Genomic DNA, 14,598 nt, shown 5'->3' with positions numbered 1-14,598 from the left:
AGATTATTCGTGAGAGCTGGCAATTTCTTGGTGGTAGAGAACTTGCCCTGATAGTTTATATTAATTTATAACTTAGAGATTTGATTAACCCCAGAATATTTAACACATTGAAAGGATGGTCCAAGGGTAATCAGCTCAAACTGAAGAGAGAGGAAATTATAACATATACTGAATTTTGACACAAAAATGCTTACAAATTTGACCTGCTTGCTATCTTGATTGCAGAGTAATTGAAACCTGATTTTCTGAGACAGCGGCAACTACTTTGTTTGGTTCTGTCTTATGTTGTTCATCTTTATAATTCATTATTTTACTTATGTCCATGAAAGCATTGTCTTGTCCTTTTTGGCAGTCCAACCCTCCTATTTTACTTTTTTTTTTTTGTAATTAAAAATTATGCAGCATTAACAATTCAAGCTTATCTAACGGTTGATAACTTTTTTAAGAAAGTCGAGGTTTAGCGTTAAAATCTCCTCTTCCCCTGACACTTCCCATATATACCAAAAACAAAAAAGAAATTGTGATAAATCATTAAGACACCAACTTGCTCATCACTAGGAAAATACAATCGAATTATGCGGTCTTTAGCCTTCATTTCTGGATTGAGTGGATTCTGTTGCCCCTGAATTTAAGTCTTGCGACCACAAAATATCTAATTGAGTGTTGCTGTGCATGAAAAATGCAGGTTCTGAGAGTGGTGGGAGAGTGACAGAGTGGCTAGTAAGCATCAGAACCACTGAAGCCATGTTTGGTCTCTCGGCTGCAATTTCTTGAACACAAAGCAGCCCAATGTGGATGCATCTCATCACTTCCGTTCTTGGAGCTTCCCCCAAAATGGGATCTACAAGTTTCAATGCTGTCCCATCCTTCCAATTTCTCCAGGCCTGCAGGATTCAATTCACGTTAATTATCAAAGAGTACATTCTTGAAATGCTTTGAATAAATTTCAATGAGTTAATCTCGTATGAAGGGACAAAGGATATTAATACTTACATAGCTTAGAAGATCTTCTACATTCTCCCCGACACAAAAAGCACTATTTTTTTGACCACATAAAATCTCCAAAAGTAGTACACCAAAACTAAAAACATCAGACTTGATGGAAAATTGACCATGCAATGCATATTCAGGTGCCATGTATCCACTGCAAGTCCATACAAAAAAAATTAGTTTACCTTTTGAGAAAATTAAAAAAACATGGTACACATGACTAATCGAATATTTGAATCATTTGATTTATCTAAGGATCAAGTTTCAGCTAATTGATGATTTTGTTATTTGCATGATGGAGGGCAGTTTAACAAATGTGATCATTTTAGTACTTACTTTGTTCCCTCAATTCTACTAGTAACACTTTGAGTTTGATCAAGTGCACACAATCTTGCCATGCCAAAATCTGAAATTTTAGGATTTAATTCTGCATCTAATAATATGTTGCTAGCTTTGAGATTACAATGAATAATTTGGAGTCGAGAATCTTCATGAAGGTAGAGAAGTCCTTGAGCAATGCCTCTAATGATTTTGTGTCGTCTTTCCCAGTCCAAATATGCACGCCTAACTGGATCTGCATCACCATAAATCCGAATTAGTGAAACAATAAATTGAGGATGTTAGAGTGTTAGTTTATGCTTGTACAATACACTGATATAACATACCAAATAAGAATTGATCCAGGCTTGCGTTAGGCACAAACTCATAGATGAGTAGCCTTTCATTTCCTTCCAGGCAGAAACCTTGGAGCCTAACCAAATTCTTGTGCTGAAGCTTGGCCACTAACTGAACCTCGTTTTTGAATTCTAGATCTCCTTGTCCAGAATTTGTAGTCAGCCTTTTAACTGCTATTAATTCTTCACTGCCAATTGTGCCCTGAGAAGATATCAGATTGAATCATGTATAAGCTACTTGAACTTATCGTTTGATGCATCTTACCTATCATTTTTATTTCTTATGAATGATCATTTGTATCTTACCTTATAAACTGCACCAAATCCACCTTGTCCGAGCTTATTTGCGTCAGAAAAGTCATCTGTTGCAGCTCTAATGGTGCTGAAATCATATTGCAAGGACTCTGCATTTCCGATTCATCACAAACTAAATTCATTCAACGAGGTTTCAAAAGGAAAAGAGCAAGTAAACCAAAAAAAAACACCACAATAAACCGATTATTTTACTTACTTTCAGCTTTCGCCTTTGACTTTTTCACCCTTAAAAAGAAGATGCAGCTGGAGATGAGAAGCACCGCAAAAGCAGCAGCCGAGACGGTTATGATGATAATCCATTTTCCTGCAAAATTTCAAAAATGAACTTTCTGTCCGAGTGCTGAAATAGTGAACTTTGGAACTACTCTAGCAATTGCTTCAGCAAAAGAATATGAAAGTATCCTTTCATTAATTAATTTGGAGAACCTTCTTCCCCTGTTTTCTACGAAAGGAAAATTTTCAAGATAGAGAAATTCTTGAATAAAAACAAGCTGCTCAAAAAGAAATTGGCAGCAACCTCAAAAGAAACAACCCCTAAACAAAAACTTGAGTTTTGGCTGTACCCTATCAAAGAAACAAAACAAAACAAAGCAGACAGGGTACCTTTTTTTTTTGTGTTATGCATCGAGGGCGGGAGAGAAAGTGGGGGTGCTGGTGTTGATCGCCGTCGAAATGGTGTATCAGGAGTGGCAAGATTATAGAAGCGTATAATATCAAATCTTAAATTGCAGCTAGGCCCAAACACCATGCCTCCTTGTTTACTATTACAGCAGCTCGGAAGAAGTGCAATAGCCTGAGACAAGCAAGAGCTGCATGCCGGCCCGGTCAAATCCGGAGTGCATTGAACAAGTGCATATATTGTTTGGGAAGCTGCAACTTCTGCACTACCCATTGCAAACTTGCTACGGGAAGTGCCTGATGAAGCCTTAGTGCTTAGGTTATCCATCAAAGCAATCAGGGCCTGATTAAAAGCATCCAGATCCGTGACATTGTTTACATTCCACATGTAGAAAGAAGGATTGGTTTCCGCAACACCAAAGATGGAGCGATTTGTGTAGCGCAACAAGCACTTTTCATACCCGATAATTGCTTCGTTCTCATTGGCACAGAGATTTCTAAGCTCAGTGGCTGCGTTATTGATGCAGTCGAGGCAATCACCCGAATTAACATCTCCTCTGCAAAGTGCGATTGCGTTAGCTGCATCGGAGCCTTGGCCAGATGAGATATTGTAGAACCCATAATCATTTTCTGTGTTCGAGGAGAAAGATGACAGCACGCGATTGAGGTTTGCCTCGTAAGTGCTGCTTCTGGTGAAACTGCCACTTGTTTCTAAACAGAAATAGTAGAAACGCTGTTGTTGGGCAACGGTAAGACTAAGAAAGAATGTAACAATTAAAGAAGAGAAGAAAAACTGCCGTGAGCAATCCATTGCCCTGCCTGAGGAGTACAGGGTTCCTGCTGCTTGTGCTTCTTACAAGCTCGTTGGAGATATGATTTTCAGAGCTTTGGCATTTAAATGGACAGTGCTCCTCAAATGGAGACTGGATGATTTTGTGTCAGGATTTGCTGAATAGGAAGATTAATTGCTTGTCAAAAGGAACTAAGATGGTATAGAAAATTGTCCAAGTATGGAGTTGAGGGGATGTAATTACTGAAGACAGAGGAAATATTTACAACACTGATCTGTTCTAAAGATTTATTTCAAGTGCCTTAAAAAATAACTTATGTCAATTAAAACAATAAAAGGTGCTAATACTAATCGAAAGAAATGAGACTCGTCACTCATGAATTAATCTCCCTGTCTACGCTGGGTACTACTCTGACTTTGGGTAAAAATTGACCATATTCTGTCTCTCTCTTTATTTTGTACAAGCATTACAAGTCCTTGACATTCCCACCCCGATTGTGGGTATAAAATTTAAAGTCTTCTGCATTAATTCAATGGTGTTAACTTGGCCTTTTCTTATAATTTAGCCAAATTAATACTACTAATTTTTTTTTGAAAAGCCTAATTAATACTACTATCATTAACCTCTTGTTATTTTATTTGCTCGTTTTTATAAAAAGAGATTATTATTTTCTCAACAGTTTATGTATGATATATAGTAAAATTAGTCACCAACTACGTGTGTATGTTCTTGACGTTTATCCACCCAGAAGAAGCAAGTGCTTACTTAAACCCCTTTTCCAATACTAAAAGAATAGAAAGAGCTGATCATTACCATGGTTTCGTTTCATATCTCCGTGACCCTTTCATTTTACATCTTCCTAGGCTTGTTCTGTCTGAACAGTGAAGCAGCAGTTAATTTCTTAAATGCCAACTGCCCATCTGCAGGGACAACTACTTACACTCGGAATAGCACTTATCAGAGAAACCTCAATTTCATTCTATCATCTCTTCAATCCAACTCTACTGTTGAAAGTGGATTCTACAACCTCGAGGTTGGCCAAGACCCTTCGGATATTGTTTATGGCCTCTTTCTTTGCCGTGGCGATGTCACCCAAGATATCTGTCAAGAATGCGTTAACACAGCCGCCGGCGAGATAGTTCTACTTTGCCCCGACCAGAAAACGGCTGTGATTTTCTATGACGAGTGCACCATACGTTACTCCGACCGGTCTTTCTTCTCCCAATGGAAAATGGAATTTGTTCTGTATACGTTCAATACCGGTAATGTTTCAACACCAGACGGATTCATGGCGTTGCTTGAAAACACGACAAAAGGAATAGCCGGGCAGGCTGCTAATGATCAGTCAGGACGAAAGTTTGCTACTGAAGAAGCCGATTTCAACAGTTTTCCAAAGCTTTACACACTGGCTCAATGCACAACGGATTTATCTGTGTCCAGTTGTTATAACTGCCTTCAAACAGCTGTTTCTTTACTTCCAATATGCTGCCTTGGAAAACCAGGAGGCAGAGTTATGCTTCAGAGCTGTAACATCAGATATGAATTGTACCCTTTTTACCGGATCACAGCGGAACCTCAAGGTAAAAACAATCACTCCTTGACGCTTATCATTATTCGTTGTTTCACATCTTGAATCTCTAGAATGTGGAAAATTAATTTTTCTCAGCAAAAATAATCAAATTACCAAAAAAATTAATGGATTTTGTTTTTCATGCTGGATTTTTCAAGATAGCTGAATTTTTCTTTATAATAATTTTTTTTTTCATGCATGCCCTCCCTCTTGCTTTTATTTAACTTGTCTTGTAAATGTTTCATTTGAAAAAGTCGAAGAAAAATCGTTCTTTCTTTTCCTTATTATCAATACAATGACTTGGCTTATACAAAAAAGAAAAAAAAAAGTCCTTTATTATCCCTTAACTATAAACAACTGATTTCTTTAGTTTTCTCTTTTTTCAAGTTAAGGACAGTTTAGAAAAGAGATATTTTAATAAATTAAAGTCTAAATTCAATTTAAATACTAAAAGATTATGGTTACCTACGTTCATATTAATATCAGTATTGTTCTTATGTTATGAATATATGCAAAGTACAATTAATTAGCCCACCTTCAATTTAGGGGCACTCTATCTTTCCCTTTTCTTTGATTTCCTTTTTGAATTTTTTCATTATCTTTCAAGAATTTTTTTTATAGATGCACCTATTGACTTGTGGAACTTATACTCATAAATACTGATTAAAGATGTATTAAAAATAATGGATTGAAAACTGTTTTGCTCAGCAATGGATTGAAAACTGCCTTCTTATCAAACTACTCTGTCCCCATTTTCATGAGGATTACAATGAGTTGACTTGAGAATATGTACCCTTAATCAGATAAAAAATCAATCTGGATTCCGCTTGGTGCGAGTTTATCAGTAACTCTTGGGCTAGCTCTATTTTCTGCTGGTGGTTTCTTCATATGGAGGAGGAGAAACTTTCAAGGTATGCACTGGATTAATCCTGCCCGGCATTACAAATTAGTGTAATATTGTTATGCCAATCACATTATGTTTTATTACAGAGGATAAAGAAATTAGCCAAGAAGTTCAATTACTTGACTTGGTAGAGGGAAGATTTCGCAATGAGCATACAAGCGAGGATTCTAGCGGAGAAAAAGGGGCGGGATCTCAGAAGCTAATTCCTTCCTTTCAATTGCATATTTTACATGCAGCGACAAATCACTTTTCTGACGAAAATAAGCTAGGGAAGGGTGGATTTGGCCCTGTTTACAAGGTAACTAAGTTAGGAATTTTAGTACTAGTTAATGTTTGATGCATAAGTTACTTGTGTAATATAATATGAGCCTGATACAAGTGAAGAAAGTACGTTAATATTTCAGAGTCTGGAGACATTTTTCAGTTGAATTGTGGTATGTTAGATAAATTAATAAATTCTACCAGGGTACACTAGCAGATGGTCAAGAAATTGCAGTCAAAAGGCTCTCAAGAACTTCCCACCAAGGGCTGGTTGAGTTCAAGAATGAAGTCATGTCAATTGCTAGATTACAACATAGAAATCTAGTGAGGCTCTTAGGATGCTGCTTGGAGAAAAACGAAAAGTTGCTGGTATATGAATTCATGCCCAACAGAAGCCTTGACGTTTTCCTGTTTGGTTTGATTCTTCAACCTTGAACCTTTGACTAACAACACAATCCTGTAAATGAAATAAGGGTGAAAAAGTTAACTTGTCATTGTTTTTGCTGTTCCTTTTTTCTTTTTGGGCCTTCATCAGATCCAAGTATGGCTGCGCAATTGTCTTGGCAAAAACGATTTAATATTATAAAAGGAATTGCTCGAGGTATCATGTATTTGCATGAAGATTCTCGTCTTAGAATTATCCATAGAGATCTTAAAGCAAGTAATGTTTTACTTGATCATGAGATGAATCCCAAAATTTCAGACTTTGGCATGGCAAGAATTTTTGATGGAGATCAAAATCAAGCAAATACAAGTAGATTAGTTGGAACACGGTAAGTCTTCATCTTTTTCCCAACTCATTGCCTCTTAAGCTTATGGGGTTACATACCTTTTCTAGTTTGACCATTTTTTTTATTATTCATTTTTGACATATCATCCCTCTTGTAATCACTCCTTCAATTAATATCATCATTGTTCTTATGTTTATGAATATATGCAAAATACAATTAATTAGCCCGCCTTCAATTTAGGGGCACTCTATCTTCCGTTTTCTTTTATTTCCTTTTTGAATTTTTGTCAATATCATTCCAGGATTTTTTTTTTTTTGACATATCATCTTTCTTAATTACAACCAAGCCACACACAGTTCAACACTAAGCCATCTAATTGATTCATAATAGTACAACGTTGAATGTTCATATTTAATATTGATTCTCTGTTTCTAAAATTTTCTATGGATAATCTAATTCTATATTTTATCTTTTTTTCATTGCTTTTTATGAACTGAAACAGTGGATACATGGCACCTGAATATGCAAGGGAAGGACTTTTTTCTATCAAATCTGATGTTTTTAGTTTTGGAGTCCTTTTGCTAGAGATCATAAGTGGAAAAAAGAACAATGGTTTTCATGTTTCAGAGCATGGTGAAAGCCTCTTGACTTTTGTACGTTCTTATCCTCTTTTTCTGTTCAAAGATTAGATGAATCCGTCATGCTAATTTAAAGTAACAATTGTAGGCATGGAAACTATGGTCTAAAGGTCAAGGAATGGAGCTTTTGGATCTGCACCTGGCGCAGTCATGTGTGGCCGTTGAGGTGCTTAAATGCATCAATATTGGGCTATTATGCGTGCAAGAAGACCCAGCAGTCAGACCCAGCCTGACATCTGTGATTGTCATTTTGGAAAGCGAGACCATAAGACTTCCTCGACCGACAGTACCTGCATTTTTTGTTGGCAGAGTTATTGAAGAACCAACTCAACCCACTTCAAATGATATAATCTGTTCTGTTAATGACGTTACAATTTCAAAATTGTCACCTCGATGATTGATTAGTGGATGTATCCATAATTACTGCATTATTTCAACAAAACAATGGGACATGATATTTCATTTTATCTGTTCTTTATCTTCATAGATGAGGATCCAAACAGCTTGTTGAGACCAAGAAGTTTACTATGCTCTCTGAGATGGTGAGCTTTCCAACAAAAAAGAAAATTCTGAATCCAATGTAATGAATTTTGCAACAATTTTATCAGCACAACAAATTTGCATAAGGCGAGTTGCCAACTAAAGAAATAAGAATGGACCTGGATCATGGGCTTTCACCAGCCTTCACTTCTTGCCCAGATTAAGTGGACCTGTAATTTATGTGGGTAGCACATTCAAGAATATACTATATCTTCATAAGGTTTGATCTTATCTATATCTTTTGGTTCAAATTAAGTGCGTTTATTAAGGTACTATTTTTTAAAAATATTCTCACGTGCATTAATATATAATAATTTTTATTATAAATAGTCATAACAATAATTAATTTTAGATTATTCGTTAGTAAAATTCTTGATAAAAAATTTTATGACCGTAGTCATTAATTTTGAAGATGAAGTAATTTATGTGTTTTATTTTTTATTTATTTTTGTTTACATTTCATATTCTTTTGTTTATGTTCTTTGCAACAGAGAGTGCTTTTCATCTGTCGCTTGCAGTTGTTGTACCTATGGTCTTTAGGCTTTTTTTTTGGTACGTATTAATTAATTCTAATGAAATCTTTGATTGGCTTGGAAAAAAAAAATTGGGTAGAATGTTCAACTATTGGCATCACGCCCATGCAATTCAAGGAAATTTCATGTTAGAAATTCCCAGCACTTTCTCATTTTTACGATTACATGGTTGGGTAGAATGTTCAACTATTGGTTGGGTCGGGCTAGCTCATTTTTTACCTGAGTCATCAAAATCTCAGTTCAGCCCACCTCTTACTAGTCCATAGGTTGGGTTGAGCAAGCCTATTTTCTTTTTAAAAAATTATTTTTATAATTCTACTTAACAAATTTTCTATCAATAAAATTATTCTATGATTTAATCCATAAATTGAATAATAAAAACATGTTACAAACAAATAAATTACACCAAATATAAATAAACAAATAAATTATATAAATAAAATTTAAATCTTTAACACAAACTACCATATCATAAATATAAGTATATAACCAAATAATAGAAACTTCAAGACTCATTTATATCCTCCTCAATCCTCATCCTCAAGCAAAATATTTAAATCTTATTTAAACAGTAATGATATCTCAAGATCTAAATCATTATCAATTTATTATCTAATATTCATTGCCATAAAAGAAAAAGAGATAATAAATTTTAATCTAAAGTAAAATTATTAATTTGACAAGTAAAGATTGAAGATATTGAGATATATGAAATAAGTAATACAATTAGTAACTAAATTATTAATTTTATGTAGTTAAATAGATAAAATTATTAAATTAATTAAAATTATATTTTTCTGACCCATAGAGCTGGTCTGCCTAATCCACTCCAGTCCACTGATATGATGGGCTGGCCCATGTAGACCTGGTTCTAATATGAGTTTAAATTTTCAAACCTAACACACCTCATATTCAACAAAAAATGAGCCAACTCAATGAGCTAGGCCCATTTTGACATGTCTATTTGTTACTTTTGTTATCTTTTTTTGTTTTTAAAATTAAAAAAAATACGCACATTGAATATAAGGAAAATAATATTGTCGAAGAGTTATAAATAAAAATATATAATTTTTAAATGATAAAAAGCATGAGTCCACTTTTATATAAATAAATTATACTATTATATTTGATATTACGTTTTAATTATTTATTCATTTTGATTTTTCATTTATCGTAATAGAAAGCGGAGAATGTTGCTTACCAAAATTAATCAATTAACAAAAAGAGAAAAAAAAAGGAATTCAAATATGTTTTCTCGAAATGCTAGACATAATATTAACAAAGATACGAGTAACTGGCTAGTGTGGTTTCCTGGAAAGATAGACTACTTTGTCTTTCTTTAGTTTGTCAGTCAAAGGTAGGACTGGTCAACGAAATATAGCCACCTTTAGCGAACATAATTCACTGTTAATTGCTTGATTTTTTCAACATATCTGAAAAATTTTATGCTAAATCTGATGAAGGATGATGGCATATATTGGGTAAAACCTCAAGATCCCTGAATTTTTCTCTGTAATTTGTTTTTGGTGCATGCCCTCACTCTTGCTTTCACAACAAAAGGTTTGTTATTTTCTAAATTCTCCCAAATTATAGTAGTATTCCGTTTAACTGATCATCCTTAAAAAATTATTCAACAATTTACTGTTTCGAAGGTGAATTCCAATATGATAGTACTACTGATCGATTTCTTTTTGTACCGCAGGTCAGCAGAGACAATGATAACGGTATTTAAACGAATACTGTTTCTGATCTTCTCCTTTCCAGTGCTCACATACCTTGTTACTCTTACCTTTGCCGTTGATCCTTTCTTCCAGTCTAGATGCGTAGCGGATACAGGGAATTACACAGCTAATAGTGCCTACGAACGCGACCTGAATAGCCTCTTCAACGAAATCTCCTCTACTACAAAATTGAATTATGGGTTTTTTCACAGTAAATTTGGCGAAGTCAACGCCATTGCACTTTGTAGGGGAGATGTTAAGCTAAATGATTGCACTAGTTGTCTCAATGGCACTGTTTCTGAGATGAAGCAGCGTTGTCATCGCTACAAAGAGGCCATTGGATGGTCTGAGTTTTGTATGTTACGCTACTCAAGCAGAAACATCTCTAAAAGATTGGAAATTTCTCCTGGCGCTTGTCTATTGAACACAAGGTCTGCAGTGGCAGGTAATCCGGAGGAGATACTTCGTGTACTGCAGGTGTTGTTGGATTACCTGCGTAGGGTAGCAGCAGCAAGGGGTGCTCTTCTCAAGTATGCAACAGGTAACTCATCTCTGGGTGCCCAAATTTGGTACGCTCTTGTGCAGTGCACTCCTGATTTATCGGAGCAAGACTGCAATGATTGTCTAGAAGCGGCAACGGAAGGGAGTGGGAGTTGCTGCGTTGGGCAGATGGGATGCCGGGTTCTTAGACCCAGCTGTAACTTAAGGTTTGAGTCAGCCAAGTTTTTTGATGCTGCACCTGCTGTTCCGCCCCCGCAATCACCCCAGTCAACGAAAGGTAGGCAATCGACGTGTTTTTTCAATTCTGGGTCAGGATTTCCAGTTAGTAAGGATAGACTACAGAATATAAAAATTTATTATGACATTTATACTGCTTCTTCTATTTTTAATTTTATGTCTATTTTTCAAATGGCACTCTATTTTAGAGATAAAATGATGTATTTTTCTTCTTTCTTTAAACAAATTTTACTCTTGTGATGACATAAAAGTTAGAGGATTTCAAGTTAGAGTTTCAATAAAAAAAATGAAAAAAACGGTTTTGTTTTTTAAAATTTTGAAAAGAAAATATTATTTTAAAACATCTTAAAATAATAAAATAAACATTTAATTTGAAATGAAAAGAGTAATTATTTCTTTTAAGATCATATTAACAAATTAATCATTTTTTTTATCTAATGCTCTCTCCGACTTGTAAATATATTAGTTTATATACCTTTAATTGTTACAAATTAATGTCTACTCTGCAAAGTTAAAGAAAACTCGCATTTACTTTTCCTTACTACCCCTTAACTATAACTACCTAATTTCTTCTCTTTTTTCAAGCTAAAGGTAGTCTGGGACAGAAAATTTATAATAAATTAAAGTAAAAATTTTACTAAAACTTTTTTATATTTTGTGTGAAGTCAAAATCAAATGTTATATATGAGAGGAAAAGAGTATTAAAAATTGCATTTGCTCGTGCTGAGTTTTTATATTTTTTTCACTCAAACAGTTCATTTTTTGTAGAGTTTTTATATTTTCAAAGTGTTGATTTTTATTTTTTAATATAATTGTTGTTGTTATTTTTATGAATATTTGAAAAATTCAATTAATTAGCCCAGCTCCAATGTAGAGGCACTCTGTTCCCTTTCCTTTTATTTCATTTTTGAACATTCTCAATGTCTTTCATTTTTTCTTTAATGAGAGAGAGCTTCTTTATTGTACATGCATCCTTGTGGAACCATGATACTAAATATAAACGAATGCAAATTCTGTGTCTCACTTCCTATCTCTTTCTCTATCACAACTTCTATTTTTTTCCTTTTACCACTGAAGAGAAAGAAAAAAGAATATAATGTCGGATGGTCAGTTGTGTTTCTTTAGTAATTAATGAAAAAGGAAAAACGTTATATTTAATCCACAAGCACTTTGTGATTTTTTGCAAACACAAAAGTGCACATTCTTTATCACTGTCGTCTTGTAAAGAAAGACTCTCTTAAGGGGTGCTTATGATTGATGGATAACAATAAGCTCAATTGAGAATATGTTCCCTTAATCAGAAGAAGATAAACAAAAAAAATCAGTCTGGATTCCGCTTGGTGCGAGTTTATCAGCGACTCTTGGGCTGGCTCTCTTTTCTGCATGTGGTTTCTTCATATGGAGGAGGAGAAACATTCAAGGTAGGCATTGGATTAACCTTGGCTTGGCATTACAAATTTATGTTATATTGTTATGCGAATCACATTTTATTTTATTACAGAGGATAACGAAAATAGTCAAGAAGTTCAATTACTTGACTTGGTACAAGGAAGTATACTCGATGAGCACTCAAGCGAAAATTTTAACAGAGAAAATGTGTCGAGATCTCAAGAATTTCCTTCGATTCAATTGGATATTTTACATGTTGCAACAAATTACTTTTGTAATGAAAATAAGCTCGGAGAAGGTGGATTTGGCCCTGTATACAAGGTAATTATGGTTAAGAATTTTTATATGAGTTAATGCATGATTAGAGATTGATATGAGTGAAACAAAGTATGTTAATATTTCAGAGTCATGAGACATTTTGCAGTCGACATGTGATATTTTACATAAATTAATAAATTCTTTCAGGGTACACTAGCAGATGGTAAAGCAATTGCAGTTAAAAGGCTCTCAAGAACTTCCGGTCAAGGGCTGCTTGAGTTCAAGAATGAAGTCATGTTAATTGCCAAATTACAGCATAGAAATCTGGTGAGGCTCTTAGGATGTTGCTTGGAGAAAAACGAAAAGTTGCTGGTGTACGAATTCATGCCCAACAGAAGCCTTGATGTTTTCCTGTTTGGTTTGATCCTTCAACCTTTAACTAACCACACTACTTTGTAAATGAAATAAGAGTGAAAAAGTTAATTGGTCCCCCCCTGCTTTTTTGTGGCCCGTTATCAGATTCGAGCATGGCTGTGGAACTTTCCTGGCCAAAACGATTCAGCATTATTAAAGGAATCTCTCGAGGTGTCATGTATCTGCACGAGGATTCTCGTCTTAGAATTATCCACAGAGATCTTAAAGCGAGTAATGTTTTACTTGATCATGAGATGAATCCCAAAATTTCAGACTTTGGTATGGCAAGAATTTTTGGTGGAGATCAAAATCAAGTAAATACGAATAGAGTAGTTGGAACATAGTAAGTCTACATATTCTTCCCAACTCATTGCCTCTTAAGCTTATGGGGTTATATACCTTTTGTAGTTTGACAATTTTTTTTTTTATTATGCATTTTTGACATATCAGCCCTCTTGATTACAACCAAGCCGCAAACAATTGAACGCTGAGGCATCTAATTGATTCATAATAGTACAATGTTGAATGTTCATATTCAATATTGATTCTCTGTTTCTAAAATTTTCAATGGATCATCTAATTCTATCTTTTATCTTTTTTTCGTTACTTCTTATAAACTAAATAGTGGATACATGGCACCCGAATATGCAATGGAAGGACTCTTTTCTATCAAATCTGATGTTTTCAGTTTTGGAGTCCTTTTGCTGGAAATCATAAGTGGAAAAAGGAATAACGGTTTTCATGTTTCAGAGCGTGGTGAAAGCCTCTTGACTTTCGTACGTTTTTTTCCTCACTTTCTCTTCAAAGATTAGATAAATCTCTGCCATGCTAATTTTACGTAACAATTGTAGGCATGGAAACTATGGTCTAAAGGTCAAGGAATGGAGCTAATGGATCAGCTCCTTGTGCAGTCGTGTGTTGCTGCTGAGGTGCTTAAATGCATCCATATTGGGCTATTATGCGTGCAAGAAGACCCAGCAGACAGACCCAGCATGTCATCTGTGGTTGTCATGTTAGGAAGCGAGACCATAACACTTCCTCGACCAGTAGAACCTGCGTTTTCTGTTGGACGTGTTGTTGCAGAACCAACTGAGCCCACTTCAAATGATAGAAACCGTTCTATTAATGAGGTTACAATTTCAAATTTGTCGCCTCGATGATTGATTCGTGGGTGCATATATATTCCTTTATTTCTTCATCTTTCTTTTTTTGATACATGAAACAATGGGTGATTGATTACTACACTATTTCAACAAAACAATGGGAGATGTTATTTCATTTTATCTATTCTTTATCTTCATACATGGGGTATCCAAGCAGCTTGTTGAGACCAAGAAGTTTACTCTGCTATCTGAGATGGTGAGATTTCCTGCAAAAAAGTCTGAATCCAAAGTCATGAATTTTGCAAAATTTCATCAGTACAACAAATTTGTATAGGAAGAGTTGCCAACTAAAGAAATAAGAATGGACTTGGATCATGTGTAAATTCTATCAGGCGTATATTCATATTAAT

General features: G+C 34.8%; 3 protein-coding genes across 5 annotated transcripts; 2 read left to right on the top strand and 1 right to left on the bottom strand.

The window, feature by feature from the left end:
* Positions 1-498: 498 nt before the first annotated feature.
* LOC18597072 (cysteine-rich receptor-like protein kinase 26) lies at positions 499-3,673 on the bottom strand. Its single transcript, XM_018122898.2, has 7 exons — positions 2,583-3,673; positions 2,176-2,283; positions 1,971-2,068; positions 1,656-1,866; positions 1,327-1,564; positions 994-1,144; positions 499-884 (listed from the first exon to the last, which is right to left on the bottom strand). The coding sequence occupies exons 1-7, from the start codon at positions 3,406-3,408 to the stop codon at positions 585-587; spliced, it is 1,932 nt and encodes a 643-aa protein (XP_017978387.2). The 5' UTR covers positions 3,409-3,673; the 3' UTR covers positions 499-584.
* Positions 3,674-4,103: 430 nt separating this feature from the next.
* Positions 4,104-8,097, top strand: LOC148762287 (cysteine-rich receptor-like protein kinase 15). 3 transcript variants are annotated; one of them, XM_088807240.1, is made up of 8 exons: positions 4,106-4,968; positions 5,762-5,869; positions 5,949-6,160; positions 6,328-6,538; positions 6,659-6,724; positions 6,827-6,896; positions 7,357-7,507; positions 7,581-8,097. In XM_088807240.1, exons 1-8 carry the CDS (start codon positions 4,203-4,205, stop codon positions 7,887-7,889), a joined length of 1,893 nt encoding a protein of 630 aa, XP_088663366.1. In that variant the 5' UTR covers positions 4,106-4,202; the 3' UTR covers positions 7,890-8,097. The 3 variants fall into 3 exon arrangements, with proteins under 3 accessions (XP_088663367.1, XP_088663366.1, XP_088663365.1); XM_088807241.1 differs by having other exon boundaries at positions 4,104-4,968; positions 6,659-6,896; positions 7,357-7,487; positions 7,581-7,747; XM_088807239.1 differs by having other exon boundaries at positions 6,659-6,896.
* Positions 8,098-9,918: 1,821 nt separating this feature from the next.
* On the top strand, positions 9,919-14,368 carry LOC18597069 (cysteine-rich receptor-like protein kinase 29). The gene is made up of 8 exons (XM_018122886.2): positions 9,919-10,125; positions 10,268-11,064; positions 12,326-12,445; positions 12,526-12,734; positions 12,879-13,089; positions 13,191-13,428; positions 13,711-13,861; positions 13,937-14,368. Exons 2-8 carry the CDS (start codon positions 10,281-10,283, stop codon positions 14,243-14,245), a joined length of 2,022 nt encoding a protein of 673 aa, XP_017978375.2. The 5' UTR covers positions 9,919-10,125; positions 10,268-10,280; the 3' UTR covers positions 14,246-14,368.
* Positions 14,369-14,598: the final 230 nt, after the last annotated feature.

This window comes from Theobroma cacao, chromosome 6 (genome assembly GCF_053813885.1).
Source record: "Theobroma cacao isolate CCN51 chromosome 6, ASM5381388v1, whole genome shotgun sequence".
Taxonomy (NCBI): Eukaryota; Viridiplantae; Streptophyta; class Magnoliopsida; order Malvales; family Malvaceae; genus Theobroma; species Theobroma cacao.
This window is presented reverse-complemented; position numbering and strand designations above follow the sequence as displayed.